At 54.8% G+C, this 22,115-nt stretch overlaps 7 protein-coding genes across 7 annotated transcripts; 3 read left to right on the top strand and 4 right to left on the bottom strand.

Annotated features, from left to right (window-relative positions):
- Window positions 1-89: 89 nt before the first annotated feature.
- Window positions 90-1,249, bottom strand: B0T26DRAFT_637038 (thioesterase-like superfamily-domain-containing protein; the record flags this gene model as incomplete). Its single annotated transcript, XM_060436893.1, has 3 exons — window positions 90-455; window positions 558-767; window positions 854-1,249. 3 exons carry the CDS (start codon window positions 1,247-1,249, stop codon window positions 90-92), a joined length of 972 nt encoding a protein of 323 aa, XP_060300327.1.
- A 115-nt stretch (window positions 1,250-1,364) lies between these two features.
- On the top strand, window positions 1,365-3,241 carry B0T26DRAFT_694693 (uncharacterized protein). Its single transcript, XM_060441252.1, has 4 exons — window positions 1,365-1,901; window positions 2,062-2,205; window positions 2,327-2,339; window positions 3,111-3,241. The coding sequence occupies exons 1-4, from the start codon at window positions 1,772-1,774 to the stop codon at window positions 3,160-3,162; spliced, it is 339 nt and encodes a 112-aa protein (XP_060300326.1). The 5' UTR covers window positions 1,365-1,771; the 3' UTR covers window positions 3,163-3,241.
- A 116-nt stretch (window positions 3,242-3,357) lies between these two features.
- Window positions 3,358-5,424, bottom strand: B0T26DRAFT_638975 (uncharacterized protein; the record flags this gene model as incomplete). Its single annotated transcript, XM_060437095.1, has 2 exons — window positions 3,358-4,250; window positions 4,311-5,424. 2 exons carry the CDS (start codon window positions 5,422-5,424, stop codon window positions 3,358-3,360), a joined length of 2,007 nt encoding a protein of 668 aa, XP_060300325.1.
- Window positions 5,425-10,249: 4,825 nt separating this feature from the next.
- B0T26DRAFT_637895 (Endonuclease/exonuclease/phosphatase) lies at window positions 10,250-12,612 on the top strand (the record flags this gene model as incomplete). Its single annotated transcript, XM_060436971.1, has 2 exons — window positions 10,250-11,339; window positions 11,393-12,612. 2 exons carry the CDS (start codon window positions 10,250-10,252, stop codon window positions 12,610-12,612), a joined length of 2,310 nt encoding a protein of 769 aa, XP_060300324.1.
- Window positions 12,613-12,708: 96 nt separating this feature from the next.
- B0T26DRAFT_137333 (uncharacterized protein) lies at window positions 12,709-13,171 on the top strand. Its single transcript, XM_060433383.1, has one exon. It carries the CDS (start codon window positions 12,804-12,806, stop codon window positions 13,068-13,070), a length of 267 nt encoding a protein of 88 aa, XP_060300323.1. The 5' UTR covers window positions 12,709-12,803; the 3' UTR covers window positions 13,071-13,171.
- Window positions 13,172-14,475: 1,304 nt separating this feature from the next.
- Window positions 14,476-15,250, bottom strand: B0T26DRAFT_672128 (uncharacterized protein; the record flags this gene model as incomplete). The annotated part of the gene is made up of 2 exons (XM_060439413.1): window positions 14,476-14,816; window positions 15,157-15,250. 2 exons carry the CDS (start codon window positions 15,248-15,250, stop codon window positions 14,476-14,478), a joined length of 435 nt encoding a protein of 144 aa, XP_060300322.1.
- Window positions 15,251-18,076: 2,826 nt separating this feature from the next.
- On the bottom strand, window positions 18,077-20,342 carry B0T26DRAFT_639372 (uncharacterized protein; the record flags this gene model as incomplete). The annotated part of the gene is made up of 2 exons (XM_060437131.1): window positions 18,077-19,499; window positions 19,567-20,342. 2 exons carry the CDS (start codon window positions 20,340-20,342, stop codon window positions 18,077-18,079), a joined length of 2,199 nt encoding a protein of 732 aa, XP_060300321.1.
- Window positions 20,343-22,115: the final 1,773 nt, after the last annotated feature.

Here is a 22,115-nt window from a genome sequence, read left to right as displayed (position 1 = left end):
TGTATGTTCGGTCTATATGCAAAACAAAAAGAGAAAAATAGAGGGAAAAAGGGTCCGAAGAGAGCACATAAAACAAAAGAACCTCACACCTAGACTTTGTGCGCTCCTTTCAAGCTTCCCATGTCCTCCACTGCATCTTCCCGATCCCACGTTTCCTTCTCGAGCCTCTCTACAGCCGCGATAAGGTCCCATATCCGTCCTCTCGCCCTCGCCGTCTCTTCCACTTGCAGTTTGTACGTCTCCGCGAACAGATCCAGCATGAAAGGCGGCATGCTGGCCTTCCTCGCCGCCTTGTAGTCGTAGATGACGATGTCCTCCTCCAGTCTCGCAGCAATCCTTCGGTGCTGGTGCGACAGGATGACACAGTCGAGCATGAAGGCGCTCGGCGCTGCGTCCCTCTCCGGCTTCGTCCGCAGCTTGTGGTAGACTGAGATGTTGTCTGGGTAGACCATTGGCTGCATTAGGTTGGATTTTCAGTCAGTCAGCGGGTGCCTGAGATACCTAGACACCTAAACGGCATCGTCCCTCCCCTTACTCGGTACTAGTAGTCACGGTACACTTGTACACAGGGGAGCGGGTTTCAGGCATGCACCCACAAATTTGAAGTTGGCCTTGAGACTGCGCATGATCAGCCCCGTCGCCTTGGGAGACATGAGCTCAGACCACTCCGACCGGTGAGCCGGGTCGACATGGACAGCGAAGTTGGTGATCCAGTTGACTCTGGCCGACTCAGCGTAGCGGTAGTAGTTGACGTTGTTGACGTGCCCCTGACCGGCAAAGCAAGTGGTTAGCGAAAATGGCTCGGCCTGTTGTTTATACCAAGTGTCGGTAAAGGGGTCAGTCAGTCACTTACAAAGCTGTCCATCTCCCCCCAGGCAATCTTATGCCGGTCGAGCCCGCGCCGGCCGCCCGTCAGGAAACCTTCGCTCCCGGCAAGCAAGTCTCTCCACTCAAGGGCGATCGCACGGGCGACAGCCGCCGCCCGCGATATCTGCTGGTTGTCACAGCCGAAGCTGATGCACTTGCCGACGCGAGCACGGAGCTCGGTGATCCATCTCGAGGGCGGCGGCGGCGGCGGCAGGGATGACGAGCTGCTGTCTGTCGCCCTGCTGGAGCTCAGACGGACTGCGAACGGCAGTGATGAAAGAAACTGCGATCTAGAGGCTGGAGGAGAAGGGCGACAGACAAGAAATCGCAAGGCACTACTGCCAGGGCGGGCCACTAGGTGATTCGGGCTTGAGTGAGCCATGATGTTCGAGTGAACTGTCTGCGTATGCTACTACTGTACTGAGAGGATGCGAACTGTTTCTCTCTTGATCTAGGGGGCTTGCTTCTCCCTTTATTGAGTGCGAGCCATCACCGAGAGCTCACGGCGCACACAACTCAAGACGGAAGTAGCGCGGGGAGACGGGCGACGGGCGGTTTGTCAACTACGGCCGTTGATGGCACGCTTGAATGGCAGCGGAGCCCTTACGTGCCTAATGTTAGCGCCCGCCCGCCCGCCGTCGCCCGCTTGGCTTTTGAGAGCATCAGCTACTTCGTCCGAATATCGAGAACAAAAAGAACTAGGGGCCGCGGCGTAAACTTTACGATATTTAGTCAGTTTACGAGATTTAGGTAAGGTAGTCAAAGCCGAGGGAATGCTCTATTTCCGGCCGTTTGACAGAATAGACGACGGCCCGGGGGAGTTTTGGAGCCGCCATCCACTGCAGGTCGTTAGCCCACTGTAGTGCACCGATAAGATAGCGGGCTGCCTGCCCACCTCCGAGGAATGCCATACGGATATCTCGGCCTCTCATCAACTAAACCACGACGGAAGATCGCGACAGCTCACTCAGGCAGTGCAATGTCGCCACCACTCAACCCCGAGTTGAGGAGGCAGGTCATTACCATCTACAAAGGCAGGCATTGATTCACTTTTTCACATACCATCTCACTCATGTCTTCCCTCTTTGGATCCTCGAGAGCTCATACCCCTGAACCTGTCTGCTCACACCAGACACTCAACCTGACAAAACATCTGGAATATGCTCTAATTTACATACCAACGACAACACACAGAGCTGCTCAACCTCGGCAAGGACTACCCGCAGGGATTCGACTACTTCCGGCCGCGGCTGCACCGGGCCTTTATGGCCAACGCGCACCTCGAGGACGCGGAGCAGATCCGCCAGGGGATCGCTCGGGCCGAGTTTGTGCGAAAAGGTGTGTGCTGTGTGTTTACATTTCCAGTTGTTTCGTGACGACAATCAACAGATGCGTTTTTTCTTTCTTTCTCCTTTTTGCACACACAAGGCTGACATAATTCCACCGGCGCGTTGTGCAGAGATCGAGGCATTGTAGGTGTTTTGCTTAACCCCCCTTTTTTTTTCCTTTATTTCTTTGCCCTCTTGTAAACGTCTCTGCACCTTCCAGCATTACCCACGACAGTGCCCCATTTCCCTCAGCCCACCCACATGCTCCGCCATGAAGTGTGGGCGTGGCGCAACATGAAAATAGAAGATGAGTCAAGCACCGCGCGCGATTCGTATTCTCTTTCAGACTGCCGCAGCACCAAGCACGTGTCCGTCGTAAAGAGTTCGATTCAATATCCTAGAAGAACTCGTATATATATGCAATGGGGGGGCCGTCGGGAGTACCCAAGATTGGGGAGGTTGCGATAAGCAAAATGAGACAAAAGGAGGCGAAAAGAGCAACCCATGATCCAATCCATCAATCGTCCATCCACCCATGCATAAGGAAACAAGAGACCAGAACATCTATATCGTGCGCGCAAAGCCACGGCGAGAAGAGCCCGGGAAATATGCCCGGGTGTAAAAAGGGGCAAGACGGGGGGTGTGGCTTTGTGAAAGGAGAAAGAAGGAAAACAAAAAAATATCCCCATCCTTCTCAATACAGCTTCCCCCTCACCCACCAGACCAAAACAAGGAGGATGGAAACGAAGCGAAAATAGAGATATTCCACGCGTCTATACCTCCCCTTTCCAACCCATTTTCTTCTTCCCCTGGCTATCCCATCTGGCTCTAGGAACCCTGCAAGTTGCGGCTGCGCAAAGCAAAAAAACCCAACTTGACTCCATCCTGGTTGCTGACTCGTTTTGGGGTATATAGATACTATCTTAAACGATATCGGGCGTTAAGGAAGAGGTATGATGGAGCATAAAAATGATAATTCAGCGTTCCGGGTGTTGGCTGTATAACCAAAAAAGACTTGCTGTTGTGATGGGGGGGGGGGGGGGGGGGAATTGTTTGGCGAGTGGCGTTTCTGGTTTTGGCGTGGTCATCTTGGAAACCGTGGACCTAGGGGAGGCTGGATGCTTCCCAATATTATGTAAAAGTCGAGACAGCCGAGAATAGATCACGCGGGTACCCGTTTTCGTGCCCACCACGCACCAACCTCGAGACACTCGCCCCAGCTGGTCCCATTCCCTTTGACCAGGTCGTTCATCATCTTGCCGACCCAGCCATCCCACTCGTCCTGGCTCTTGCCGCTAACCTCACGGAGGACGTGCTCCAAGTTCTGTATCATCTGCACCACCGTCAGGAGCGCCGTCCTCCGCAACGCCGCCGCCCCGGGGTCTAACGCCTTTCGCGTGGGCGCCCCGCTGTTCCCCGCTCCACGCCCCTTCGTCTCGATGTAGCTCTTCCCGTCCTTGGTGACGACACCGCCGACGCCCTCGCGCTCCCAGCGCACCTCAGATAGCGGTACGGCAAGCCGGCGGCTCCCCATCCCCGTCAGGACCTCGGCTTCTTGTACCAGTAACGGACCGAGGAGGGTGCAGGGCACAGGGGATAGGGAGCGCATCTCGAGCGCACGAGAAACCCAACCGTTGTACTCTACTAGGAAGTTATTGAGCGGCGAGCTGAGCGGCGTATTGGCCGTCATGACATATGAGCCGAGATGGGCGGCTTCCGTATCATCGTCCTCGCCGCTGCTATCCTCGCCGTCGTCTTCAGCGGTAGGGAAACCCGGGGTGGAGGGTGGTTCAGGCACGTGTGGCCGCAGCATGCGTAGAGTGTGGTCGCTTTCCCAGCATTCAATTGTGCCTCCAGGCGCCAGAATGCGGAGATACTCGTCCATCAGCGACTGTTGCATCGTCAATGTCGTCGCGAGCGACATGTCCTTAACCATGACGAGGTCAAACTCGCCGTCCGAAAATGGCCACGGACACCTCCGCATGTCGTGTTGAACAAACCGCCACTTCATGTCTTTGTCGGGTCGGGCGTCGGACATGGCGGCGGCATTTGCACCTCCGGCCGGAGACGACGATGCCCGGTTGCCTGCACCAGAACCGCTCGTGGTGCCAGCACCACTTGCGCCGGGCGCAATAGGAGTAATGTCGATGCCTGTGAACGAGATGTTGGTGTGCAACCCCTGTCTCTCGTAGTACCGATAGCACATCATGCTCCAGAATCCCGAACCGCAGCCGACTTCGAGAACTCGAGTGGGGGGTTTCGCAACGAATGCGGGCGTACATATTGGCCCCCCGAAAAGCTGCATCAGCAGCAGTGTCCGTAGGCTCTGGCGGTGGAGTTCTTCGAGGTCGACGGGCAGGGGGTACGGCAGTGTCAGATCCGAAATGTAGGTGCGGCCATTCCGGACGACGAACGGCTTGCTCTGCTGCGCCGTCAGATCTGCATTGTAGGCGGGTTCGCTTGAGAGCATGGTGCGCGTGGTGGTTCCCGAGATGCTAGAGACGCTCTCGGCACGAGAGAAGGCGGTATTCCCCAAGACCTTGGAGCCCGCGCCGCTTTCGGGGAACATGGCCGCATGTTGGAGGGCGCGGCGATCCTGGTAGGCGGTAGTACCGGAGAGGGCGTGGTTGGCAGGGTTGCCAAAGGGCGTGGAAATGGCGGTCGCGCCGGCGGAGGCCGGGGTTCGGGCAGATGTGGGTTCCGAGAGGCTGCCACTGGTCAGGTATTTGTTGGAGGTAGCGTCGTGGGTGTCGAGACGGGGCGTCGCCGGCAGTTGCTTGTTCTGATAGTATCGGACAGGCGCAGGCATCCGTTCCCGCTGCTGATCGTGCCGCGAGACTTGGGCTTCGGCAAAGGGCGCTGCACGACTAGCCGCGTTCACTGATGTCACAGCGACAGAAGCTGCGGAGGCGGGAGCAGCAGCCGCAGCAGCAGACGAGTGTGCGAGGGTGGGTGGTGCGGCGTCGAGTCCGAGACCGCTGCTGGCCTCAACGACGGGTTGGTGCAGCCACGGGGCGACGTTGTGTTGCGGCGACGACGGGACCTCGGTGCGCGTGCTGCTCGAAGTGCTGGCGCTCGAGGTTCTAATGTGGCCGTGGATGCGCGATCGTTTCTTTTGGGTCGCTCCTGACGTGGAGTTGGAACGAGTCGGTCGGGATGGTGGATGCGGCTCTACTTGGTAGGCGGATAAAGGGGCCCTGGCCGCAGCATATCCTGAGAGGAACTCCATTCTGGCGGGCCCCTGACGAGATGGGCCAAACTTTTTTTAATGCCCACCCGCAAGGGTTCAGTCCCACCTGCTGTGGGCCCCGCGCCCGCGCGTGCGCCGCTGTGCGTTCCGCGGCGCCTTGCGATACCTGGCTGTTGCGCTGAGGTGATGCGCTACGCCCAACGCGCTAGGCTCGCCTTTTACCGCTACGTTTGCACCAAGCGCCGCAATCTGTAGACCTCCCGGCTTCAAGCTTCCAGGTCGTCTTGCGTAGTGCGTCTGTCGGACTCAGCACAACACCACCCGCTGGTTGCTAGTCGACATCCAGCAACTTACGCCAGAATATTAAAGCACTGAAAAACGACCCCCACCCTGATTGGTCTGAGCTGTTTGAGAATTGGTATCTTGCGGCTGCTCGTCTTTGTTGCGGCTATTCAAACTCGGATCGAAGTAACCAGACCTTCCTCATTCATGTGAAAATGGAAGCCAGCGCGGCAGTATTCGGGTCCCAGTCACCTTTTTGATCTTCGTCCTTCTGAAAAGAGACACCGACCGGAGTTGATCAGATCAATGGGATGCACACCTGCTTGTCGGGTCGGTTTGTGGAAGGGCCCGTTTCGTCTCCTGGTGCTCCGTAGTAGGCAGTTCTCGATCCCCTGTCCCTGGCCGTCTTCGTTAGGTGCCCCTGAACCAGGCGGATGATGGGTCGTTTTTCTTTTCTTCTTTCCCAAGTCTCGGATCGCCTGTCACCTCAGCCTTTCAGGCTGGCGCGGTGGATAGTTCCCTGACCGGCAAGCAAGCTGAAACGTCGCCCTGGGAGTGGGACTGCCTGGAGAAAAAAGACGCCACGAAGGAAAGGTCGAAGATGTGCCGGAGCGTCACACCGCCGGCCTTCGCTTGATGATCGAATGGTCGCTGGCCAGTGTTTCTCGTCGTGCGACCCCTCCTATACAATAAGAGCCGAACCCTCAATTACCAGCAATTTGGTTACCGTTGTTGTTGCTAGAGCGCACAGCTGCTCTGGGAGTTCAGCCGTTTAACACACTTTTTGGAACTAGATTGCCACGTCTCATGGTTAGTTTAAGGGAGTCCTCGACAGCTGTAACTGGCGGGACCGTTGGACGGTGTTCTCTGGCATGGCGCCGTTCTTTTGTCAGATGGATCTCAAGTCTTCGCAGCGCCGCAAACTGCGCTATCGCCAAAGTCGGCAAGTGTTCCACTTGAGCAGATCGAGATCGGGATCCTCGATCGTGGGCTGTCGCCGCCGCCTCGTAGTGGGGTAGGCCGGCAGGACTTGATGGAAGTGCTCCGGGGCGAGAGACCAAGAATCAAGAATACACGAACCAAGCCAAACTCTTGTCGGTGGTCAGCTGAGCCTAGTCAGTGGGATTGGTCGAAAGAAGCTGTAGTTGTGACAACGAGGCTCCTCAAGCAACTGAGGGTGTTTGTGCGAAGTTGGCGGGGATGCAATGGATGTCTTGCAGTCGGATGGTCCAGTAACCAAGGCAGGGCAAGACAACGGAGTAGGCTAGACCTAGATGGAGCCAGCCAGCATTCAAGATAGATATACGAAACACAGCTGCTGATTGCACGGCCTTGCTTCGATTATTATCTTCCCTATCGACCGCAGACCTCTCTCCGTGGCCCCATGACAGGTTTAGCTCCCCTGTGTATTCTGGCTCTTCCTGCTGGCCCTCACTCACCTTCTCGCCCCTGAAGGCCCGAAGGGGTGGGGGACGACGACGAAAATGGAGCAGCTGCATTCACTGTGTTCCTGTCCCAGTTCCCCGCAGCGTGTCCCCCGCCAGGGATTGGCTGCCTCGAGGTCCAAGTCCGGATTCGTGGAGTCTCGGGAGACGAACTCCTTAATCCCAGCGGCCGTCAAGGATGGTTCTATGCTCGCTCATTGGATCAGTTTTAAGAGGGTGGAGGGGGGAGGTCATTGCTGTTGCAGCGCATTCGCTGGCCGGTTTTATGAGCCCTTTGCCAATGGCTGACCAGACCAGCTTCTCAATGAACTGGGAGAGTGCCACTACTTGCTGGGCGCGGCACCTCTATACATGGATGCAACCTGATTATTTTTGTCTTTTGTCCCGACCTGGGCGGCGGGGACGCATTCCTTCCGCTCCTACGTTCTAAGATGGAACTCCCCCAGATCCCATACGAGAACACTGCGGGAGACGGGCGCTAGCTATGGTACGGAGTAGGTATGGGCGGGCTGCCAGCTTGTGTTTGACCACAAGCGAGCCACTCCGTACTTCGTATCGTTACTGTACTATGTGTTCAAAGAATGCAAACATGACGACTGGCTGTCCATCAATTGCTTCTTCCCTAGCGAGGCAATTAAGGCTGAATTGGCTCTTCTAGTTCTTCTTCTGAGCTTGGTTCTTGGACGCCGTCGGGAATACCCAGTACGCTCGACATGTGCCCGGTGGTAGATAGCCAGCCCACTTTGCGATTTCATGCGCCTGCGCCACGAGATGGGAGAAGCTGGCTACTAACCCAGCAAGACAGGACCCGGATATTCTTTGTTCTCGGCGACAGGATCCGCACCACCGAGCCATTGCGGACTGAAAGAACTCGGTAGATCAGGTCGGCGACGACAACTTCCAACTCATGCAAACGCGGTATACATGCCTGCAGTATTCCGGGTGAAGCAGCAGTTTGTTTCCTGCAACTCCCTCCACTCTGTGGGGGCAGTTGAGGGTCAGCTGCAGATCCAGGACGCCGACCAGACTTGCTGCGCCGTTGCAGTGGCTTGAACGCCCAGCAAATATTTGCGCAAGACATTCGGGTCACCATGCTTTATCTTGTCTTGCTGCTGTGATAAGAGCTCAACAGGACGAGCACGCGTTGTGCTGCTCCTCTATCCTGCAGCATAGCAGCAGCTTTGAGCCAAGACATCGACGGGATGCCCGGTTGGGAGTGCGCCTCCCACAGATAGACGAGGGTGGAACCCTCCGTACGCATATGATGGAAACCGTTCTGCCCAATTGGTGCTATCGAGTTGAGCGAGAATGGCATGACAGAATTGTAGGTTCGTTTCTGTGAACCAAGTCAAATGTGGACAGGCAACCAGCCGCCCCAACCAACTCACACCTGGCGTGTGAGGTAATAAGTTAAACTAAGGTGACCATGTCAATATCTACAGTTCATACCTTACCTACCTCAGCTACCCGTATCTAAGGAAGTTATACCAAAGCTGAAAAGCCGAGAAACATGGAACTAATCAGAAGCCATCGCCAACTGCAACGAATCGTTTCCAGATGTCAGGTATAACACCAGGGGCTGTTGCTATTTACAGCGCAGGAGGGTCGAAAAATACCCACATCCATCCTGCAGTGTACATTGGCCCACCTGTCCTGTGGTCCGAGATCACTTGAGAAAGTTTCTATCTGAGATCGAGAAGCACGTATTGGTGTCAATCCCGGCATACAGGTGCGAAGAAGGTTTATGGCATTTTTCAGAGTCTGTCATCCATAGAGTAACTTATGGCTTCCAACTTTCCACGCTCACCTCACATTGGAGGGCGGTGACCGAAAATAGTTGTTTTGGATATATACTCCATACTTCAGGTACTGTAGGTACTAGGAGGTGGTTCATAGTGTATGTCAGGCGGGGCGATAGTGAAAAGCGAAACCAGCCGCCCAAGTCAGCTGGCCTGAGAATCCACAGTAGACCCAGACCCAACAGGCTCAGCCTTGCTGACGAGAAAACAAGCACTAGGCCGCGAACCTAAGCACTAAAACTTCGTGAGACTGAGCAGAGCCCGAAAAGTCACGTGGTGAATTTAGGTAAGCAGGGCGGCGACGGATGCTATCTTTGCACAACTCCATCGAAGCGGGCCAAGACAAAGGAGGTTTGGACACATCGACCGACGCATTGACGCCACTGTCCATCGCAGACCATATCCTTCACTCGAGTATCCATTGACAGACTCTCCAGTATTCCCAGCAAGAGGTTGTGCACATTCATTTCATAGGTGAGGTTGACACGGCGGGCGGCAATGGCTACGCTTTGCTCGCTGCGCGCTCCCCAATGCGCTCGCTGGCTGCCCCGGCCCATTCAATCCATTCACTACACTACACAGTCTACACTACACAGTCTACACTACACCATACTACACTACACTACACTACACTGCGTATCTGCAACTTACTTGACCTTACCTTGCCTGTGTCCTGGCCTTCTTTGTCTGACGCCATACTCGCGTCTCCCCCTTGACCTTCCCCTCCCAACCCGTCGCCCGCCCCGCCCGTGTCCGCCAACTTCAAGCGCCGAAGATACAGAACTGACTCACGCGTTGCGTTGCTCGTGCTAGGCTTGTAATCTCAAAAAAGATAGAAAGAAAAAAAAAGCTTCACATCAAGCATCTTTTTCTCCCAACGCCGCGTCGTGCATTCCGCCCCGTCGCCCCTTCAGCCGCCGAAGCGCCCGAGCATCGTCGTCCCCCATCCAGCGCCATCGGACGAGCCTTTCTTCCCCCTCGCCAATCTCTGCCCAAGCGAAGACCACCCTGCCACCGCACAACACCGTTGCTCGCCCTCCGTTTCGGCCCTGCTCAGCATCGGATGGCCCTCTGACTGCCGCAAACCAAAAGACGCATCGTGGCAGTCCCTGTACACTGCACCCATGCCCGAAGAAGATCTTGCTGTGCTTGCTGTGCTGCTCCATGCGAACCTTGCTTCCCCCGGTACCGACTGCGCTGCGCTCCCGACCAATATCTTGACCTTCCTCGACCGCGACCCCCGGCGGCCGCAACTCGGAACTTGTCTCCGTCCTCGGTTCCGCTCCAGCTGCGCTCCGCTCTCGCGCACGACGCCTGCTATCCCGTCGCCGCCTCTAGATGGCAGATGGTCACCGACATCTGCTGCAGCCGTTCTCGATCCCGAACCCGCTCTCAGTGCAGTACGGCGGCTCGAACAACCCCGTTGCTAACGGCTTCTTTCTGAACTCCCTCCTGAGCCATTTTGCTGCCGACCCCACCACTGCCTCCAAACCGGACGCCCAAGGCCAAAACACTCGAGGCATGTACGGTCAGAACCACCAGCAGGGCCACAACTCCAGGCTCAATGGGGCTCCGGGGCGGCAGGCCATGCCCATGCTCTATAGCTTCCAGCAGCAGCAGCCAGGCCACCCCCACCAGCCCCATGGACAGCACCACCAGGTCATCCAGCAGGACCACCCGGGTCATGGCGGCGGCAGCAGCATGATCGGTCATTCTGTATTCTCGAGCGGCGTCCTTTCCAACACTAGCCCATTCTCTGGAGGCAACATGCAGAATGGCCATTCGTCAACAACGAGGGGCGGCCAAGCTCAGCAGATCAACGAGCACTGGGCAGAGCAGCTACGGCTACACAAGGAGGCGGAGCGGGCAAATACTACAATGATGGAGCAGCATCAACCTAACTACTTTGCGCGGCTGAAGGCGTCTGAAAATAGGGGGATTGGCGGCGCGCCTCTCCCCGCCGGGAACTCGACGCTTACTGCGGACGGCGAGGACGATAGGAGGAGACCTTGGAGCGTGGAAAAGTCCAATGTTAGGCAAGAGTGGCATCAGATGGACCTGAGCGGCCAGGGCTTGCGCATTCTCTCTCCCCCGCTCTTCAGCTACACCTTCCTCAAGGAGCTCTACATCGCTTCAAACAGATTGACATATCTGCCCGCCGAAATTGGAAAGCTCCGCAACCTGCAGCATCTAGAGGCGTCGAACAACCTGCTCTCCGAGCTCCCTCCAGAGATTGGCATGTGCACTAATCTGAAGACGCTGCTACTCTTTGAAAACCAAATCCACGAGCTCCCTTTCGAACTAGGATCTCTGTACCGTCTAGAAACGCTTGGCATCAATGGCAACCCTCTAAATCCGGCTCTGAAGGAGGAAATAGTGGAACGCGGTACCAAGAGCTTGATCAACACACTTCTTGAACAAGCGCCAGGTGAGTCGCAATGTAATCTGGTGTCGAAGAGGTTTCTAAATTTTTATTTACAGTACCGCTCCCTCCTGCTCCCCGGAAGCCGATCGTTGTACAAGAGGACGTGTCGCAAAACTTGGAACGCGTCAAGTTGTTGACGTGGAATATTTTGTGCGACAAATACGCGACGACGACGCTGTATGGCTACACTCCGACGGGTGCTCTATCGTGGGAATACCGAAAGGATCGGATCATCCAGGAAATACGTGAGAGAGATGCCGACATCTTGTGTCTCCAGGAAATTGCGACAGACGTCTTCCGCGACTTTTTCAGCCCCGAGCTCGCGCAGGATGACTACAAGGGCATCCAGTGGCCGAGACCTAAAGCGAAGACGATGTCGGAGAAGGATGCGCAGGCTGTTGATGGATGCGCCGTCTTTTACAAGGCCTCCAAGTGGATACTGCTTGACAAGCAGCTCTTGGACTACGCAAATATTGCCATCAATCGTCCGGACATGAAGAACCAGCATGATATTTTCAACCGGGTCATGCCCAAGGACAACATTGGTGTCATTTGCTTTTTTGAGAGCAGGCAAACCGGAGCGCGCATCATTGTGGCAAACACGCATCTGGCATGGGAGCCAACACTGGCCGATGTCAAGCTAGTCCAGACGGCAATCCTCATGGAACACCTGACAAAGTTGGCAGAGAAATATGCCCGGTGGCAACCCCTCAAGGACAAAAGGATGATTCAGGTACCATCCTCTATGACCGAGGACGGGGTCGAACCGAGGCCCGACTTGCCGGATCCGGCACCGTCACAAGAATACCGGAACAACACCGATATCCCCCTTCTTGTGTGTGGCGACTACAATTCCACGTACGACAGCAGCGTTTACGAGCTCTTGTCCATGGGACGCGTTTCGCCCAACCATAGCGACTTCAACAAGTACCAGTACGGGAACTTCACGCGTGACGGGATAGAGCACCCCTTCAGCATGCGGTCTGCCTACGTCCACCTGAACGGCACGCCGGACGAGTTGCCCTTTACCAACTACGTGCCGGGCTTTGCCGAGGTGATTGATTACATTTGGTACTCGACAAACACGATGGAGGTGGTGGAGCTCCTTGGGCCCCCGGACCAGCAGCATCTCAAGCGCGTGCCCGGCTTCCCAAATTACCACTTCCCTGCCGACCACATCCAAATTAGCGCCGAGTTTGTGATCAAGGCAAGGAAAGACAAAAAGATGCTGACGGAGCCCGATTTTGGATCAGGTAGCAATGACCGAAGAAACTAATTATCTCTTATCGATAGCGACAATCTCCTCTGGGCAGGTTGGTTTTGCGTTTGGAAGGCGGCAAAGGTCACAAGGTGTTCTGGATTTGAAAGCACATTGAACTGGGTTGGTTCGCGCCGGGGTCGCATCCATTTTGATGCGTTCCCCGGCCTCGTGAGCGGTTACATGTCTGGGTGGTTTTGAGAGCGTGAATGAGGAGATATATGGCGGGCTCAAAAAAAAGGAAATACTCAATGTGTGGGCGAGAAAGGGCGCGAGCTGTTGTGTTAAACTTTTCTTTTTTTCTCTCTTTTTTCACAGCCTCTTTTTTGCACAGCCTTTCCCTATGCCGGCCGACTGGTACCAGCTGCCGTTGCCTGGGAAAGGTTGGGACAGATGAGAAATGGCTGGGGTGCGGAACATGTAGGAATATATCGCTGTTTTTCTCTCTTATATGTTTTGTTTTTTTGCCTTCTTGATGGCGGTTCTTGGTTCACTCTCAGGGTCGAAATCTTTACTTCTTCCCTCACCTTCACGCTCACGTACCTCACGTATCATGCATGGTATCTCGACTAGCTCCTGTGGATGGATGCACTAGCGTTTCTCGGCTACGCTACCCCGACTCCCGAGACATCGAAATTCACTGTCGCGGAAGCTGGCAGCACACATATGGGTCGTTTCTAGCATCCAAAGACGGGGAGGGGATTCTCTTTGCTTACCCTGGAAGAGAGCAACGGATGACGCTCTAGAAATCGGGCCGCCGATGGTCCATCTGTCCTCCTCAGAGGCCGGGGCCGGGGCCGGGATATTGGTTCCGAGAGACACATGAAGAGAGAGGACATGAAACGATTGGAATGCATGGTCTGCTTGCTGGCCGATAGCGGGAACATCATCATCTTGTGCTTATGCGTTACCGAACGTATTTCTGTAGCGGACATTTTGTATTTTGAGTGGCGGGGTTTTGGCTTCCAGGCAGTGTGTATGCGTGTGCATTGTTTTAATTTCTTTTGGATTCATGGTACTTAGACATAGCAAACTTAGACGCAGACGGCGTGACTGTCTCTAGGAGGTTGTTTGGTAAACCATTGGGGAACTAGTTTCTCCTTTCTATAACATCAAGTCAACTTGCCTGCCGTGATGTGATATGAGATGTGCATATGCTTGCTTGTGAAAAGCAATGGGTAACAAGCAGGCTTCGGAGCACTTTTTCATCGAGTGATACAGGAACTTTGAGCAAACCTTAAACTAGACTAAACAACTAAAGTCAACCAATAACACTAGCGGTCTCGGGTTCAGTCTCAATTGTTCCCACGAAATAGTAAGGAAACAAAGCAAGCATCCCTTCGTTCATATCATAAGTCATTAAGAGCTAAGCCGTCATCGTCATCTCCGACATGGTCCTTGTAGTAGCCACCTCCCCTGCCCCACGGCATTGACACGGACACCCTGTTCCTGGCATCCAGCTCGCCCAACACGTCGAGATCTGCAACTGGCAGGTAGAGGCTCGCGATGGCACCGATCTTGATCATGACCGAGTCAAGCCATGTTCTCTCACCATGTCCCGCCGCCACATGATTGCCATTCCAGAGCGGCTGTTGATTGTTGTTGTCGCCGTCGCTGTGGGTGTGGCTTCCGTCAAAGAGGCGATCCATGTCCGAGTCGACAGTAAGGCCATAGCCCCCGCGAAGATGATCTGCTGGCCGCCACGCCCCTGTTCTCCTCCTCCTAGTCATCCTACTCCGCATCCTCACCATCCCGCCTCCGCCTCCTCCTTCAGCTCCAGTCGCAAAAGAAGTCAAGCCAACGCGAAAACGACACCACCCGGTTCCCGCACCAGTACTGGCACCACCAGACCCAACAGCAGCAGCAGCAGCAGCAGCAGCATCAAGCCTTAGCGGCCAGGGCAGCCATCTTCTTGCGGTAGATCTTGGCAATGACGTCCGGGTTGGGCCCAAAGGACCCAGCGGCCAGGACATCGCGCTTCTGCACGCGTACAAAGTGCACGCCGGGAGCGCGCTCGCGCACCGCCGCCGTGATGCGCTCGAACTCGTCCTCGGAGATGCCCGCCCCGCCGAAGAAGATGGCCACGGGCGCCCGCCGCTTGCTCGCCTCGGCCTCGGTGCTGTTGACCCCCACCCCCGACGACGGCGTCGTCTCAAGCTCGCCGGCGCAGATGGCGGGCAGCTCGCTCAGCGCGGAGTCGATGTCGAAGCAGGCGTGGACCACTAAGTGTTTGCGGTGGTTAGTCTATGTTTGTGTGTGGTTCATGGGTGTGTGTATTTGTGTATGTGTGTGCATATGTGCGTATATGTGTGGGGTGTACATGTGTGTAAGAGTATCATGGTGTTGTCTACATCAGCTCAAGCGGGTAGGTATGTGTGTGGGTTGGCATATGGGTCATATGATGCCAATATTTGTTGTGAGTAATAGCATGTTGGGTTATTGTGAGGAGCGACCATTGGAACTTTTGCAATACTCGCAAGAGAGAGAAGACCAGGTGGGAGGAGTGTTTGTTGACATGCGTAGATGTAGCACCATGTGACAGGACAGAAAGCGCAAACGTACCTTCGTAGTCGGGCAGAAGCTTCTCGTGAACAGACTGAGCAATCTTGGGGTCGCGGCCGTAGGTGGCAACTGGAGTGGGAGAGGTGGCGTCCATTTTGACTAGTGGTGGATAGTAGCGGTGGTGGTTTGGGTATATATACGTATAAGTCTGGAGGTATGTATAAATATAGACTGACCCAAAGATGTATGTCGACGGAGACGGTGGGGTGAAAGGGTAAGTGCTTACTGGTAACAGACACGGGACACAAAAGAGCCGGAGGGCTGAAAGGGTGGGGGGTGAAGAAGGAAGGGGCTCTTTGATGTTGGTGGAACGGGCAGTGAGGCAAACGCTAGCGTCTTGTTGGCTAGAAGTATGGAGTTTGTCGAGATCAGGCCAAAATGTCGTGTCTGGTAGCTTGAGATGCTCCCCTATCAAGCTAGCTATCGAGCAACATACTTATACCCCTTTCCTCGGGCAACGGTCTCTACGACTTGCCGATGTTCCCTATTGCTAGGCCTAGAGGATTGATGAAATTGGCCTATTGGACCCCCTTTTTCGGGGAGTCGTCATCCGAGAAAGAGACTTCGAGTCCGTCGAACTCTGTCGAGCTGTGCCTTCTTTTCCGAGATCGCCAGTTAGCATTGCCGACGCCAGAATACTTAATCACCGAAGCCATGCAGGGGGGAAAAGCCAGGTTGAAGCAAAAAGACTCGGCCCGGGTGAGAGAGGTGGCCCGTCTATTCTCCACGGTTGCTTGGCTTGGAGGTTTGCTAACCAGCAACGTCTTTCGGGTGCATCGCACGTATTCGTGTATTCATGCCACGCCTGCATCGGCCACGGCATGACGCAGCGAAGGCCGTCTTTACTTGCGCGACGCCGGCCGTGTAGGTTCATGCTTGTTTACCACCGCGGGGAAGAAGTTGTGGGGGAATCCCGTGGGCGTCCGATCACTCGGCTCAGCCCCTATCTCCCTCCCTTCTTGCCTATCATTTCATCCCCGTTGTGCTGTCCCGTGCAAATCATTGTCACTGCCCCGTGTAACAGGCCAGGCAGGCTCAGGCTGTGATACTCCGTATGTGTGAGTGCGCGCGCGCCCGTGTGTGCTTGCTTGCGAGAGAGCCACGCGTTGTCAGTCGTACATACGGATATCCACCGGAGCTGCAGCCGTCCCTCTCTGGGCGTCCAAAGTTAGGTTCCAGGCCCACAGCATGCAGCACAGCAAGGAAACGAGCAAAAGAGGGGGTCGTGTGTGTTCGTCGACACGAAACCTTGTGTTGCTGTGTTTTTTAATTCCGGTGTCAATGCAAAAAAAGCAAAACGGGCCAAGCAGGAGAGTTGAGGGTGAGGCGGGAAGGCCAGGCACTTTAACTTAGTTCTACAGCCGGGACGATCTGTGGGGAACCCGGACCTACCTCAGCTACAGAGGAGGTTGACATTCCTCACCTCTCCTCTCCTCAGCACCAAACTCTCTATGCCTTTTTTGCTTCGACCTTCTCGGCCAGCCCGCATCGTGCAACTGATGTGTCCACTGATGTGCGTGTAGCGTGTAGCTACTATCAGTAGCCATGCCCCGTCCTGAGCTGCGCCACGGATCGACCCGGTGTCCGGCTGGTACCCGGTCTCTCCTTCCTCGGGTCGGGTACCTAGGTGACCGTAAAACTTACCCGCGCTGCCTCTTTGCCAGTCTATTACCCGTACCCAATCCGTCATGTGCCCGTGGTCAACGGTCCAGAGCAAAGGGTGGGGGGAAAAGAAAAGAGAGGAGGGAAAGACCATTGGTGCAAACATTCTCTAGGTATGGAATACACACCCATCCAAGAGGGTGCCCCTTTTCTCTCTAGCTGTCGCTCTGCTTCCAAGCCCAACTGGGACGTATCAAGCCCGAATTCCAATCCACACGCCGCATTGTGTAGTTAGTAGTGGCATTTCCGTTGCCTTCGATATGCTTAACGTAGGGACATTGCTGTTCGACAAGGCTACCTGTGAGGCGTATTAGCTGTCGACTTCGAAGTCTGTGGATGCTCGTGCCTGCGCCGCTGCTTATTGAGGTGAAAATCGCCCCCATTTCTCTCAAAAATAGTTCTAATGTTCAAGCTACAATCTTCTTCGACAGCACTTGCGTCTCCAAATTCCGGGTTCGTTTGACGACGACGGGACTACCTATCGTTGTTTATCATACGTGGGCTCCTCACCAAGGGACTTCGGCTCAGACTGGTCTCGCCGACTACTTGATCTGTTCCTTGCCTCGGGAATATTACCAATGCGTCACTTGGGAAAGGAGCTGACGAGCATTAAGGCTAATATATATATTTCTGTAGAATGTCTTTGTACTATGACAGTCAATACTACTGGCCAGCTCTACCAGCCGCCATCACTCTACTAATGCTCCTTCGCATTGCTCTTGCAAGCCCCGATGCCAAGAAGTCGTTTTTCCACCAAAAAAATTGCTGCGACTATCCACCCAACACAAGACGAAATACAAACGAAAAACAAAATGGTAGTTCCCAAATAGTAGCCAACATCATGTCGAACACACCATTAAACCAGTATTTTTCCCCAGAATACCTCTCCAAGTTCGCCTTGACAATTATGAAAATGACCGCCTCCAGTGGCCGCAAAGATCCGAAGAAACCCTCGGAAATGGTGCGATGTAAAAGAAAACTCGTAAAAAGATACGACAAAAAAAAGAAAAGAGAAAACGAAGTTGCTCCAGTAAATATGCTCATAGCTCGCTACGCGAGATTATAGTTAGGACAAAGGAAAATACTCATGGACGAGGCTGTTAAAAGCCGCATGGAACTGGCTGGGTTGGAAAAAAGGAAGTCGGCGTGATACGTCGGAATTGGGTGACGTAGACTTTAGAGGAGTCAGGCGGCGGCGGGTTGAATATGAGGACCAACACCATCCTCTTTCCAAACTCCGCCACCAGTTCCACCATTACTACCTAGGTAGTGTATTAAAGTCGAGCTCGGTCCCCATTGAGTTTATCCTCACGGAGCCCATCGAGTTCAAATCCGAGTTGGCTCGTTGAATGGCGTGAAAATCTCCCACGGTCCGAATCTGTTGTGGGCCCATAGCAAAGCTGTTTGCGCGTTGCGGTTGAGGCCTTGCTATCATATTGTTACCGTTGACAGCCTGGCCCAACTGGCCCATGCCAGCGCCTATTTCACCACCTAGCCCTTGACCGAGACGCATTTGTGATGGAAGAGATATGTTCGGTGGAGGGCTGATATTTGCTCCGGTCAGGCCCTGCATCTGGGAACCGAGATTCTGAAACGGAGATATCGGTGCACGTTGTGGATGCTGCTGGTGCGAGTGCTGCACATGTGGTAGATGCTGAGTTTGCTGTGAATATTGCGAGTGATGTGGTTGCTGGCCATTTAGACCCCCATGCGTGCCTATAGGAGGCGGCGCGTGGCTCATTGGACTTATCACCATCTCGGGCATCGAGGTGTAGTCCGCTGGCAAGCCGTGCGTCGGATCGAGGCCAGGAGACATGATCGCAGGGGAGCTGGCAAACGGAGAGTTCATGTCGTTATTGCTGGGAGGGGCGCCACTTGAACTCCCAGAATCCGTGCTCATGTCTTCCATGCGCGAAACAGCGTACTTGTTGTCATAGTCGTCATTCGAGAAGACAGAAGGCCGTGCCATGCCAGCAGTTCCAAATCCATCAAAGATGTCAATGTCAATACTACAGGCTGTGCTCTCCGGTGCATTCTGGAGCATCGGGCTTGCCAGTCTTGGAAGGGCATCGTGGACCTTGCTGAGCAGCAATGGAAGGTAGGAATAGTCGCCGGTACGAAGGGTCGTGACGACAGCCATGATTTGGTGGAGGTGCTCGCGAGGCCCTACGTCGATAGAGACCCTCGAAGCTGGCTTCAGCGCCAAAACTTCGCTCAAAGAACAGGTGACGCTGAGGAGTTTCTCGACCAAGCTAAGACCGTGGAGGCCCAAGTTTCCTGGGAGGTGGGAAACCATAGGGAGCAAGTCGCGGGTGATGTCCATAGGGTATGGGTATGGAGCATCGTTTCCACTGCCGCTTGCTACGCTCAGCTGCCATGCTGTATTCTTGAGCCAGGCTTGGTTTATCTGCAGCTCCGATAGCTGTGCTTGTGCGTTGCTCGAATGTGCGGGCGTCTCTGGAAGCTGCTTCTGCAGAGCCGACAGGTATGAAGGAGAGCACTCCTTTCGTGTCTTATTCCAGAGTGGAACCAAGACTTCGTCGTATGGTCGGAATAGATTCACTTGACTGATAAAGTTGCCCAACTGGTGAGAAAGAGGGTCGGTATGATCGTCATCGGCGGTCGGAAGATTGATGTTTGCATCGAGGGTCAAGGGACGCTGGCGCTGCAAAGCGTAGGCTCTGAGAAATGACAGTCAGTATCCAGAAGCAAGGTGATGCAGGGTAAATGGGGGGTATAATAACTCACCTTTCCGTAACGAAAAGCAACCAGTACAGGCGCCTGCGTCTCGATTTCTCGATGGGGTCGTACTGCAGGTATGTGCCTTCGTCGTTCATTCCGATCATGTGCGCCAATGTCGTGGCCTCGCGCAGATGAAACCATGCTTTGTCGTGCAAGTCGAGACCGAAGAAGCACCCAAACAAGAAGTAGCTCGTGCACAGACTATTAAGAGTCGGGGAATCCAGGTAGTCGTAGCCCTTACGGACGCGAATTGTCTCCTCCATCAACAATGTGCTCGACACTATATTAGCTCCCATCTCGATGCTGTAGGGATCACCACCGGGTATTGACATGCCCGGCTGAAGCAGGACGAATGCACACAGCGACGTGAGGAGGCAGTAGGTATCGAGACTCTGGTCCATGTACATGGCCTGTTGCTCGAGGCGCTGGCGGTGCAGGATAGGCATCGTCGGATACATGTGGGCGAAGAAGAAGTCGACGCAGTCTTTGACCATGTCGCTCGCGAGCAGTCCCGGAGTGGGAGCCAGCGTCGGGCTGCAGGGAGGACTGCCGATGCCATTTATGCGGTTGTGCACCCGGTTTGAGAGGCTATTCTGGCCCTGTTTCTCGCGGAGTTCGCTGATGACCTTGGCGCGCGAGCCCTTGGGACCCTTCTTCTGGGGGATCGCATTGTAGGTGCAGGATAGTTGAGAGGCCGAGCAATTGCGGCACGGATTTATCCCGTCGCATTTAACTTTGCGGCGGTGACAGGCGTCGCACGCCCGCTTCACGGCCGTCGCCATATTTTCGACACCTTCACCGTCGTGACGGTGACCGTGGTACCCGTGGGCCGGTCAGACAGAAATATAGACGCAGACGCGGCGACAGCGAGCCAGTGTCACGACACCGACATCCACAGCCCTTTTAGACGAATACCCAACCGTCGGAATGGGTATGGGGCGACGATGCGCGATCGTGGAGACTCCAGAAAGTCAATTCAACGCAGTCTGGGGTTGAATCGGGCCGTTGCACAAGGTAGGCGTGGGGATGGCACTTCTCCGGACTTTGGGCCAGGTGCCGGTGGGCGAAAAACAGGCCGTCCCTCGTGAGAATCCACTACTGATGCTGCTGTTGCTGCTGCGATGCGACCGAGTACAATCCCCCGGCGTTTGCGACGCCTGATTCGATTCTGTACAGGACGTTGTCGTGAGGTGAGGTGTTTGCCGTCGTCCGACGAAAGCGCGAGACGGGACAATGCGATGAGCGGCAGGTGCAGCGAGAGAACAGTGGAAAAGGTCGCAGAAAAGGCGAGGATCAACTTGGGACTAGGCAAAGGCACGGGGAAATGAGGAGATGGGATGGGGGCGGGACCGGGCAAGTGGGCTGGGTGTTCGAAAAGGGAAGGAGAAACGGGCCCCCGTTTGCAGGGTTGATGGTTTCCACGAAGGGATTCGCTGGCAGCTGGCTGGGCTTGGCCTTGAGCGGACTTTAGTTGCGCGCCTTGGATAACGGGCCGGAGAGGCCAGCTTGAGAGCGCCAAATGTCTCTCGAACAGCTGAAAGCTCTTCGGGTTGCGCTCAACCAGCGTGATTTGGCGCCGTTATCCATATCATATCACCTGGCAGGCAGCTCTGGCATCAACGTCGCTGAGCCTGAGCCTTCCGGCGTATCTTTTGCGCATTCTTTTGCTTTCCAGGTACAACCGACCAGGCGGGCATCAGCGCATGATGGGTAATCTTGTCGCCCTCCCGCGGGCTGCGGCCACATTATTCGGTGCACACCCACCACACAGACGTCTATTACACAAACGCCGCAGACCGATAAAAGATGGCTGAGCAAAGCACCTCTGGGTGCCACCATTGGTCCTGCTGATCCAGCCCAGCGGCGACGGCCCTGGGGCTTCGTAAAGCTGACAGTTCCCCTTCTGGGGAACAAGTCCAGGAGGCCACGCGGATTTTTGTAATCGGAGAGCGCCATCTTGCTGTCTATATGGGACTCAATGGGCAAGACTCCCGCCCAGTTGGTCACTGTGGCATGACGGGCACAATATCATGAAAGCCCAGGTGTATTCAGCACCGCGTGCAACGCGCAGATCGACGTTGAGGCTCTTGAGACATCGCTGGGCCTAGACCAAAGGGTCGAAAAGTAATATTCTCGTTGCGGGTCAACATCGCCTTATTGGTTTCAGCTAAATGAAATGTGTTCACTCGTGTCCCAGCTCTCGCTACTCTGGTATTGACTACGAAAATTTCAGGGCAAAAGGGTTCTGTTAGTCAACACCTGCAGCTTTGTGTTACCTGCCCTCGCGAGCTAAGCCTCTGAGGCAAGCAAATACCTACCTCAGGTATGTATGTACATACAGTACTGTTCCGGAGAACATTACTAACTTCATCTGTACCCAATGAGCATACAACACATCGTACGGACACCTAGGTAGACGGGCAGTTGGTCAGTAGAAAAACTGTCATGACTTGTCCACCGTTTAAACCCCGAATTTCGGACTGGGCAGTCAGCTTCACAAAGGAGCAACCCAATCATGGGACGCATGAGGCCATTTTTGGTCCAGTCCTGCTGCC

Source organism: Lasiosphaeria miniovina, assembly GCF_030549165.1.
Source record: "Lasiosphaeria miniovina strain SMH2392-1A chromosome Unknown B0T26scaffold_2, whole genome shotgun sequence".
NCBI classification, from domain to species: Eukaryota; Fungi; Ascomycota; class Sordariomycetes; order Sordariales; family Lasiosphaeriaceae; genus Lasiosphaeria; species Lasiosphaeria miniovina.
The sequence above is the reverse complement of the archived record's forward strand: the minus strand, read 5'-3'. Positions and strand labels throughout refer to the sequence as shown.

What these genes read in the sequence shown, in the direction of transcription:
- B0T26DRAFT_137333 (XM_060433383.1), top strand. Translation starts at nt 12,804, where the DNA reads ATGAGGAGATATATGGCGGGCTCAAAAAAAAGGAAATACTCAATGTGT.
- B0T26DRAFT_694693 (XM_060441252.1), top strand. Translation starts at nt 1,772, where the DNA reads ATGCCATACGGATATCTCGGCCTCTCATCAACTAAACCACGACGGAAG. An exon ending in GGTCATTACCATCTACAAAG is followed by an intron (nt 1,902 to 2,061) that starts GCAGGCATTGAT and finishes GACAACACACAG; the next exon opens with AGCTGCTCAACCTCGGCAAG.